The sequence below is a fragment of the Pygoscelis adeliae genome, unplaced genomic scaffold (genome assembly GCF_000699105.1).
Source record: "Pygoscelis adeliae isolate BGI_AS28 unplaced genomic scaffold, ASM69910v1 Scaffold112, whole genome shotgun sequence".
In the NCBI taxonomy this organism is placed as follows: Eukaryota; Metazoa; Chordata; class Aves; order Sphenisciformes; family Spheniscidae; genus Pygoscelis; species Pygoscelis adeliae.
The window spans coordinates 449,672-460,240 of record NW_008824232.1 but is presented as its reverse complement, the minus strand read 5'-3'; the positions used below and the strand labels follow the sequence as shown (position 1 = coordinate 460,240).

General features: G+C 53.0%; 1 protein-coding gene across 1 annotated transcript in view; it reads left to right on the top strand.

Moving 5' to 3' along the window:
- The first annotated feature begins 215 nt into the window (after window positions 1–215).
- Window positions 216–10,569, top strand: part of LOC103926088 — a 23,635-nt gene continuing 13,281 nt past the window's right edge. The window contains exons 1-16 of the mRNA XM_009334897.1: window positions 216–413; window positions 1,066–1,244; window positions 1,376–1,455; window positions 2,372–2,476; window positions 3,031–3,129; window positions 3,710–4,036; window positions 5,012–5,104; window positions 5,981–6,083; window positions 6,711–6,784; window positions 7,254–7,397; window positions 7,788–7,859; window positions 8,407–8,533; window positions 8,865–9,058; window positions 9,746–9,909; window positions 9,996–10,118; window positions 10,500–10,567. Coding sequence (XP_009333172.1) covers window positions 216–413; window positions 1,066–1,244; window positions 1,376–1,455; window positions 2,372–2,476; window positions 3,031–3,129; window positions 3,710–4,036; window positions 5,012–5,104; window positions 5,981–6,083; window positions 6,711–6,784; window positions 7,254–7,397; window positions 7,788–7,859; window positions 8,407–8,533; window positions 8,865–9,058; window positions 9,746–9,909; window positions 9,996–10,118; window positions 10,500–10,567 — 2,150 coding nt within the window. The remainder of the gene's footprint in view (window positions 414–1,065; window positions 1,245–1,375; window positions 1,456–2,371; window positions 2,477–3,030; window positions 3,130–3,709; window positions 4,037–5,011; window positions 5,105–5,980; window positions 6,084–6,710; window positions 6,785–7,253; window positions 7,398–7,787; window positions 7,860–8,406; window positions 8,534–8,864; window positions 9,059–9,745; window positions 9,910–9,995; window positions 10,119–10,499; window positions 10,568–10,569) is intronic.

Genomic DNA, 10,569 nt, shown 5'->3' with positions numbered 1-10,569 from the left:
CCTCCTGCCCTGCCACAAGCACAGAGCTCCGGGTTGCATCCTTCCCAGCCGTGCCCTCAGTCACAGCCCTGCTGGGTGTGAGACCCCTGGGTGTCAGCGGGGCCCTGCGGGTGCCCCTGTTCGCCGCAGAGCTGGGACGAGGAGGGGATGGACCCCAGCAAGCTGCCGAAACCCTGCGGCCCTGCAGCCACCGAGGCTCAGCAGCAGCCACCACGATGTGGCTCAGCAGAAAGTCGGGACACATCTGCCTGCTTCCAAGCCCCATCAGCCTCCAGAAGGGTGTCCTCATCCAGCAGGACCTCCACATCCAGCAGGATCTCCACATCCAGCAGGACCTCCACATCCAGCAGGACCTCCACATCCAGCAGGAGTGCCAACTCCAGCAAGAAATGCACATCCAGCAGGACTTGCAAGTGAGTGAGGGGGTGCCTCCTTGGACGGAGGGAGCCCACATTTGGCCATGTTTCAGTCTCCTCATGTTCCCCGCTTGTCCTGAAGGCAGAAAAGCTGCAGGATGGGAAGGGGAGGGTGATGGAGGATGGTGCCAACATTGCAGGGGGGCTGCCCCATGGTGCATGGTGCTGATGGCCGAGACGTATCCACCCAGGCAGGAGGTGTGCAGGAAGAACGTGCCAAAGGCAGATAAAGCAATGCAGGTGAGGGTGGGCAGCACTGGCCCCCACACACATTCACACGAGTTCTTTCGGAAGCATGTCCACACCCCAAATCTGCATGCCTATCACCTATCAACGCAACCCTCATCCCCAGGGATGCAGCTAGGTCATGCCAGGGGCTGCGGGTCTGTATATTCTCCTGGTAAGCACAGGCAAGGATTTGGCCTGGAGGTGGATTTGGCCACTGCTGAGCACCCTGGTATGGCCCAGCCTCGGGTAGACTCCTGCAAAGGAGCTGGGGACTCTCCAGAGATGGAGGACTGGACCCTCCCAGAGCCCCCCATATGGGGGCTGCCAGGTCCTGCCCATGCCCCTCCCTGGGCTCAGCCTGTGCTCAGACAGTGTTTGATGGTGCGGGTGCTCCCGGCCCCAGACCCCCTCTTCCTTCGAGGTGTCACGGAAGGAATGGCAGCCACGGGGCAAGAAGAAGAAAAATAAGTACATGGGCGATGGCCAGAATCAGCCACAGCGGCAAGCCTCAAGGGCCAGCAGTGCCATGGAGAGCGGCTCCCAAGTATCGCAGCACATAGCCCCCAGCCCCCACGAGGCGGCTGTCACACCCCAGAACAGGTAACGCAGGGACCATCTGGGGTTGAGCCAGTCCCACTCCAGGTCTCCCCCGAGGGTGATCTGGGCCCCCAAAGCTGAGGGACGAGTGCTGGGCAGGGTCGTCTCACATGTGTCCATCTGCTCCTTGGTAGGAAGAGCATGTTCAACCTGTGCATGAGGCCGTACAACAAGGAAGGAGAAGAGCAGGATGACGCTGTGCTGGAACTGGAGGGTAACCCTGCTCCTCCCCATCCAGTTCAACTCTGTTTGCTCCATCGTGCTCCTCTGAAATCCTCTGTCCCACCTCAATGATGCCAGCATGCTGGAGAAACCAGAGCGATGCCACGTGTGCAATTTGGGCAGAAGATCTCCATTTCCCATTGAGCTGTGGGATGAGACAAGACCCCTGTTTAGCTAAGTTCACTGCCCCATGATGCCAGTGGGCATGGCTGCTTGCAGGATCAGGCCCATGACCGTGAGGACCAGCTGCTGGGAGTCTGGAGTGGCTTTTTCCCCCAAAAAATCAGGGCTGTGTCGCTGTGCTGGCCGGCACAAAGGAGTGTGAGCAGCCGGTGGTACCTCCTGGGGCAGGTGGTGGAGGTGGAGGTGGCAGTTGCTCTCAGCTCCCTGGGAGAAGCCATTTGCCAGTGGTAATAACTCCAACCCTTGCTGAACCTGCAGATTTTGGGCTGCGTTGAGGCTGTTGGTGTTAGGGACCACTAGATGGTGACGTCTGTACGCGCTCGGTCAGACGCTTTCCATCTTTCTGTGCTGCTTTCTGATCATCTCCCACTGCAGACAGGGATCCCCAGGGAAATTTTCCCCATGGAGGTTTCCAGAGAGTGGGGACACCCTGCAACCCACCCCACAGACACAGCTCCTGCAGCAACACTTCAGGCCAGGGTTCTTTTTAATGCTACTTTTATTCCTGAAAGCGCTGAAGTGCTCCCACTTCTTGGAGCCCATTAATACATCAACTCCTTTTGTAAACTGATGTCTGTTAATAAATCCAAGAATGAGCAAAGGGCTTCCTGATGCAGCTAGGAGATGATTTAAGGTGCATTCTGTCCCATTCACAACCCAGAACTGTGTTTTCCAGGTCTCTAGGAAACTTTCTGAAATTAAACACATCTCCCCATTGATTCTAGGGAAGCAGGTCGATGTTGGAGAGCTGAAGTCTCACCTAGCCCCAGTGGAAACCCACTTACCAGACCAGAATCACCAGGAGGCACTGGAGGATGTCGCTGTGGATGGTGAGTGCATTGGCACTTTGGGATTGTTCAGGATCTGGAGCAGATGCTGGGCAAAAAGCTTAAGAATTGTGGAGGAAGAGGAGAAAGAGCTGGAATAAAAGAAAACCCAAAGTGTTGAGATTTCCCAGGGCACAAAATCACAGAATAATTCAGGTTGGAAGGGACCTCAGCAGATCTCTAGTCCAACCTCTTGCTCAAAGCTGGGTTAGCTGAGAGATCAGACCGGGTTGCTCTGGGATTTATCCATTATAGGATCTCCAGGGCAGTAAAGGAGTCAGGGTTAGCCTGGGATGAAAGTGCCATGCTCTGGGGAAAGCTTGGACCTCCAACCTACATCTGGGCAAAAAGGCCCTGGTTTGGGAAGCAGTTTTGGGGTGAGATTCTCTAAAATCCTTTGCAGATATGAGAGTTCTCAGTGTTGTAAACTGCCTTTTTGGCAAAACATTTAAAGCTGCAGCCAAGAGTCTCCCTGCAAACTCTTGTTTGTATTTTGGGCTCTCCTTCCTCAAACATATTTCCCCATTAACTAAGCTCCATCTTCTCCCATACTGCAGGGGACACGGTTGACATCCAGGACACAGACTCCAATGTGGGCACCATGGAGGTCCCCTTAGACAGTGAGGAGCTGCAGGAAGCCCTAGGACACACCAGAGGTGGGGACTGATACTTCCCTCCTTCCTCTCTGCTCCTACATGGCCCCTGTAGTCAGCAACCCGGCAACAGGAGCACAGGGAGGCTACGGGGTCTCTGCAGCTCGTGCTTGGCCCGCGAATGGCGTGGGATACGCTGTGCACTCAAGCAGAGGTTAAATTCTCTCAATTTCTCCTTCCCTTTAATCCTGTGTTGAATTTTTGCTTTGCATTATTTGGCACAGGGGGCATAGTGTGAACTCTGTGTGTCTCGGCAAGATATAAATGCCATCCCTCAGCGTATCAAAGGAGAAGGGGGCTGTGTCCAGAGCGTGTTACATATGGTGCAGCATGGAGGGAGGTGATGGGTGATGAATGGCCGTGGAAAGGGAATTTAATCTTTCTTGGCCTCAGCATCCCACCCTGCCTGGGGGGGAGGGAGTTTCATTGCATTATTGTGGCTACAGTCCTTTAGATGCTGAGATGGAAAGGGTAGGTGAAAGGCAAAGGAGTCTCTATTATTATTATTAATAACCTTTTTTTGCCAAGTCTCTGCGCTAACTGCCAGCGTGCTGAGGAGGTTTCCAACACTTTCTTGTTACAGAGGACACAGCCTCTGTGGATAATCTGGTCTCTGACCTGGCCAAGGTGGCGACCCGCTTGACCCTGGAGCCACAGGAGATGCCAAGTCTTGCTGCTGTGGATGGTGTCTCTCTGGCTGCCCTTTCGCTGTCATTGCCAAGGCCTGAAATCTCCCTGGACAGCCAGTCCCTGCTGCTGGCCAGATGCCCTGCTCCATTCAAAAACTGCCCGGGCCCTACCTTAAGGTACAAAGGCGACACCCAGGACCTCGACTCCATCCTGGGCTCCGTGGCCAGCGAGGTCCACCTGACCAGCAAGGAGAAGCTGGAAGCCTTAGGATACATGGAAGGTAAGGGTAGGTATCTGAGGTCTTTTTCCTTGGAGGAAGCCTAGAAATCTCTGGAAACCAACAGATTAGTTAAAAGCCTTCTGCATGCCTGTACTGGTTCTTGTCAGACGATGAGGACGTGATGTTAACACAGAAGCTACATGAGGTAATCAATCCCCTTAAAATAATGCTGTGGGTTCCCACTCATGTGGAGTAAACGTGGAGGAAAGTCTCTGGCGGTGAGGGACTCAACTGCTCCTCCAGTAGCAAAATCCTCCTCCCCGTTTCAGCAGGGTCTAGTACATTAGTTTTTGTACCCCCAGTTGCCACAGAGGCCTCATGCTACGAGGGGGATTTGTGCCCAGTGAAGTCAGTGTGGATTCCCGACAGTGTAGAGAAGCAAGCCCCAGCACTTTTGCTTTCAACTTTCTCTTTTTCCAATGCCTGACCCTGCCCAAGGACTCCATCCTGCCTTCATCTGGAAGGAAGAAAGCTCTAACCATCATCTTGGGGAAGCCCCTAACTTGTGCAGTAGCTGCCACTGGGTCCAGCATCAGCACCTCGTCCCCTCTGTGCTCTGGTGTCTGTTATTTCCACTAATGCTGAGTGCTGTTCTCACCCTGCAGTGAGAATTTACTTGACACCCTCTGGTTTCTGTTTCCCTTCTTGTTTCAAGAATCGATTTGTCCACAAGCCACCTCATCTCGCTCTGCTTCCCCCTTGTCGCAGTGATGGCAGGGCTTTTCCCCTCCCTGTGTGCAGGAGAGATTAATTTCACTAATGTGCTGAAAAAAAATTAAATCCTCTGGAGGACGGAGCTAGAGAAAGGCAAAAGTTGTTACTAACACTGCTCTTATTTTTATACAACCAATCTCCCTCCATGTTCCGGCTGTGCATAGAAGGTAGTAACACCTTGCTGACGTGTTTAGGATGGTACTTAAAACACCCATGTTTAGAAGGAAAACAATGCTCAGAGGGGCTTTTTTATTTTCATAGAGGACAAAGTTGATGTCAGCGGTGAGGGCTCCATCCCGGCCACCCCACGGATCTATTCAAACCCAGAGAAGCTGAAAGAAGCAAAAGTGAATGGTGAGTGAATCATAGAAATACTGGTGGGAAGGAGCCTCTGGAGGCCTCTGCACCAGCCTCCCACATGGAGCCAATTATTGCCAGCACTAGATCAGGCTGGTCGAGGTTTTGTCTAACCAAGCCTCAGGCATCTCCTTTGGGACTTGGAAGTCTGGGCATGGCCCAAAGCACCTTGCCGAGTGTCTCACAGATTTTCTGGGGTGACAGCAGGAACTGAGCCTGGGTCTTTAGCCACCCGTGCCGTGGGACCTTCATGCTGGGTGGCTGTGCTGCGATCACAATTGTGTGGCCTCACATCCACCAGCCGAACCAGGTTCTGGATTAGCGGATGGAGGACAGTATCTGTAAGAGAGAGCTTGGTGTGATGTTAATTCCCCCCTGTGACTAGTCAGGTTTTGGCCACCATAAGGCACCGTGTTCAAGGGGTAGAGAAAGGAAAACCAGCTTGTCCATGAAGTGTCACCTCCATGGGTGGCAGTTTGCCTCAGAGCTCCCTGCTGTCCCAGGCGCTGGCTACTCTGGAGAGAAGGGCAGAGGAAGGGGAATAAACTACCCTCCACATCCACTGCAGGTGGGATAGGCAGTCAGAGGCTTGAGTGGCAAGAAGTGGAAATTTGAATTAGCCATAGGGAAGATGCTGTAGCAGAGGACAGGGAATGCTGGGAGGGTGCAGGACTTCCTTTGCTGGATAGCTTGCTGCCCATGAGCAGGATGAGACAGTGAGTTAATGCTGTGGTAGCACAAAACAGGGACCGGTGTCATCACAGAGTCTTTCCAGCTCTCCTCCTGCCTCAGAGCTGTAGGTGGCTATAGCTGTGAGTCCTGCCTGGAGGGAATCCCATGAGACTCTCCGCTTATTTGTCTTTCCACATCCAGAAAAAGTTGCTCCTTCTCCTGGCTGTGCTCCCAAAACCAGCGTGACACCAAAGCCTCTGCCAAAGAAGAGGGTGATAAAACCCCTCACAAGGGAGGAAACCAGGTGAGCATGAAGGTGGAAACTGGGTGTGTGGAACTGCTGCTGTCCCTGGCCTTGTTATGTGATCACGTGCAGGGATCCTGCCTTCACACTCATCCCTACAGCACTCTGCGTGTTGGCATTATCAACCTAGAGAAGAAATGTGTGAGCCACAGGTGGTGGATTGGGCCGGGGCCCTGAGTACCAGCCCCAACAAGGGCTGTGGGTCACAGAGCTTGGTCCATCCAGTGTTGCAGTGTGACCAAGGGAGGTTTCCAGGGCTGTTTCCTCCTGGCTGATGTTTCTGCTTCCCCGCACACACCAGGGTAGCCATAGTTGCCCTCTGTCCAAGCTGGCCTGAACTGGGGAAGACAGCGGAGATCCCATTATCATTTCTGCGCAGCCTTGAGCAGTTAACATGAGCTGCCACACAGTGTTTCACTTCCATCGTTGTGAGCGTGGAGCTGGGTGGTGAGCTCTTCTCTGGCAGTCCTTCCAGCACTGGCCCATAGGGCTGGGAGAAGGACTGGCGCCTGCATTGATTGCTCCAGCTCCATCAGCAGGAGCTGCATATCAGTTGGTCTCTTGTCAGTGCATGCCTCTCAGTTGTCAGTCTGTCCATCTCTCTTTATGCCTCTGTGTGTGTGGCAGGGACCTTTCACGCATCCCTCAGCAGAGAATTGAGTGCAAAGCAGCGAAGAACATGACAAGGAAACAATGGAAAGGTAATGTCCAGGGCTGGCATGTTGCCAGCATGGCCAGGAGTGGTTTGACCTTTAGCTTGCTCCTGCGGCATTGCATGATCCTCCTGAGACAAGAACCAGGAGTACACAAAGGAAGGGACAATCCCCCGTCCCAAGGACTTGGAGACCCAGTGATTGAAGGAAGCATCAATACCCCTTTTTGACAGAGACATAACTGAAGCTCATGAGCGCAGAGCTAGAACTAAACCAACAACCTCACCCAGCACCTCGCATTACATACAGGCTCACCCTTCCTCTGCCCAGATTCCCCAACTCCCCTGCACCCTCGGTAGCTGTTTAGAGGTAGATGCTTTGCCACTGGCAGTAAGAAACAACCTGCCCCAACCCCAGTCCCAAATCTCCAGTTATAGTTCATTGTTTCCAAACGAATATAATATAGGCAGTGCCTCCCTCTGGCCCGTTTAACCCGCTGTCCTCTCCCTGCCTGCAGCATTCTCCGATGCTTTCAACTCATTCCCCAAAGACCTGGACAGCAATATTAAACTACACAGCCTGGAGATGACCGCTAAGCAGCTGGGGATTAGCTTAACCAGTCAAGAGGCGTACAATGAGCTGGTGTGTGCGGATGCCAGCAGTGAGTGCACCAGACCACACGTTACTCCCCTGTGGGTTGTTCCGAGCCAATTTCTGGGTGTGCAAAGCAATCCTCCTCCATGTGCCTTCCCAGCCTGGGACAATACTGTACCAAAATGTCTCCTGAGCCAGAGGCTGTACTTGGGCTGCTGCGGTTTATCACTTACCAGCAGCTATCCTTCATGAATACGTCACGCTCTTTGGACCTCTTTATGCATGCTGAAACACCAAGTTCCACAGCCCAGTTACACGTGAAAGCTTTAACAGCATTCCTCCTACCCTTAGATTTTAGTAGCAAATCTTTCTGCAGTGCCAGCTCCGAGCTGCTTGCCCCAGCATTTCAATTACAGCAAAAAACTGCCCTGCTAACGGAGGTGCCACTTGCCTGCAGGAGACAGGACGGTGGATTTCTCCGACTTTCTGGACATCATTACTGACAAGAAGTGTTTCGCCCAGACTATATGTAAGTAAGAGACATTCTACTCCAGCAAAAGCCTCACTTATCCAGAGATATCCGAATTTACCTGATTCTCAGACTAATTGGTATTGAGCAAGAAATCAGTATCTGGGACCCAAAGAAACAAAGGCCACTCTACTCAGACAAGACAGCAATAGCTCAATGGGCCATGGCGGGCCAGCTCAGGGTTAGCTCTGCCCCCAGGCCAAGAGGCAGAGAAAAGCAGTGGGGAAGGGCCATCGCTGTGCTTGCCAGTCTCAGGGACAGGGGCAGGAATCCAGCATTTGGTCCAGATGCTTCTGGCTACAAGAGCAGAGGCCAAACTCTTCTCTTACAAGATGGGACACAGAAGGAACAGAAGACCTTACCTTCTTTGGCTAATGATAAGCTGCAGGGAGTTGTCCTCCCTGCTAGATACCTAACCAGCACTCAGCAGAAAATGGCGTAACTTGTCCAGATCTTCCTGGGGGCTCCTGGGATCTCTGCTCCCTTTGAGCTCTGTGAAGGTAAGACAAGGCTCAGTCATGGCTCTGATCACTCTCCTCCTCTCCAGCCCCTGGGAAAAATGACTCGGGCAGCTTCGATTCTGTCGATGCCAGAGGAATCCTCCTCTTCAAAGCCTTCTTGAAGCTGCTGGAGTTGGCAGCTCTGCCCCGGAGACATCTGTTTCAGATTATCAGGTGAGCTGCCTTAGCTCTGCGAGACAGAGAAGGGAGGTCCCCATTCTACTGGGACATTTGTGCCTTGTATAACAAAATATACAGAACACAGGGGCCCCAAGACTAGATTTCCAGAAATATTTCATATCTAGCTGGACATCCGAAAGCACCTGCATAGCTCAGGCACCTGTTCTACAAAGACACTCGTAAATGCCACCACGTGTCTATCACACACCTTCGCAGTTTCAATACCCTCATGTACCCGGTCTTTCCAGATATGCCGGTGCACAGCAGCCACTGCCGCGTGGGGCCTTGGGCTGTGTTTCACAGGACAATGACTTTTGTCTTCTAGTTACTACCAACAGAAGCTTAGGGACTGCACTCGCCAGAAAGTCTGGATGGATGGTGACTTCCTCAAGCGTCGCAGAAAGAAGCCCCATAAAATTTGGAAAAAGCCAGTTTACCCTATGCCTTCCTTTGTAAGCGCTGCCCACGTCTCAGCCACGAACAAAAGGGAGGCAGCAGCTTACGCGGAGCACCTCAAAGGTAAGGCGAGCACACTGTCACTCCCACTCTCCAAAAGGGAAGTCTCTGGAGCTACGAGGGCGACAACCCAGCTGGAGCATTTGCCACAGCTTCTTCTGTTCCCTCCTGGCACGTGGCCTTCTCCGAAGGTGGAGGATCGGTGCTTCTGGTATTGAGTTCGGTGAGGCTCGGGGTCAGCCCTGCGTTAGCAAACTTTTCCCAAGGTAATTCCTAAGAGGATCACAGAAAACGGAGCTGGAGGAACAGACCTCGTGAGTCCATCCAGCCCAAAACCCTGCCAGGCCAAGAAGCAAAATCAAACAGTTGCAGCGGGTTCTGCTCCAGAGGATCTTAGGGCGAAGGAATTGCTCTCCAGAGGTGTGTGTGCAAGGTGGCTGCCTTAAATGCTTAAGAGGTGTCTAGCGGTGGGTGAGCTCTGGGTTACCCCAACACCTACAGGCACCTCTGCGCCGTGGATTGCTGCAGATTAAGCACCTCAACACCGTAGCCAAGGCACTGGTGCCTTTGTGGATCTACACCTGCTAATGTTGGGCACGCCAGATGGCAGCTCCTGTGACTCATGGCTCAGAGTGAGGAATTCAGGACCGACCGAGTCCTTCCCTGGCGAGAGGAGGCAAACCAAGAGGCAGCTGACTGTTGGCTGCACAGTCAGTGACTCTGGTTCCTATTTCCCTTTGCCCCGTTCAGGCAGCCCTTACGCCCAGGTACCCATCTTCCCGCTGGTTTCTAAACAAGACGCGACGACACTGGCAAAGCCAAAAAAAGGCTTGCGGAAGGTGGCGAGGCAGAGGAATGAGCCAACCGCTTCGTTTGAGAGCCACTTCTTCCGTGAGAGAAACCGGGTGCGGGAGGTGAGAGACAAGCGATGCTTCAGCTGTGTAACAGTGTCAAAGGAGGTGCAGGGGCAAGCCTGAAAACCCGTCCTTTGTTTAATCAGGCAGCTGCTCTCAAGCCTCCTGCTCACCACAGAAAGAAGAGATGCTCCCCTGACGTCAACGCCGAGCGCCCAAACGCACCACATCATCTGACAACAGACAGCCCGGGCAAGACACCAGCGCAAGTGAGTGTGAAATGTAGAGATGTTACTCTTTGTCGTACAGGACTGCAATTAGAGCAGAACGAAGTGTGACTGGTCCCTCACGTAACCTATACATTAACTGTCTGGTGAACGCTTTAACTAGGCACAGGTATTAAAGAGCAATTTTGTCATAAGTGCAAGGAAAAATTAAACCAGAGGTATAATCATAGCTTAGTTGTTTATTACTGTTAATCGTCAGCATGAATTGGTTATAACCTGCCAGCACCGCATCGTAACATCACTGCGGTGCTTTTTGTCTTGTATGTATGCACGTGGCGCATGCTCCCACCTGGGCAAAGCTGTGTGATTTCCCCACCCCCATGGTCCTCTGCCTCCTCTTTCAACTTCCCTCCCTCCTCCCAGAAGGCGGAGGCAGCCAAGCGGCACAGGCACAGCCGGGCCCTCCGCCAGCGCCGCAGCCTGCTGCAGCTGT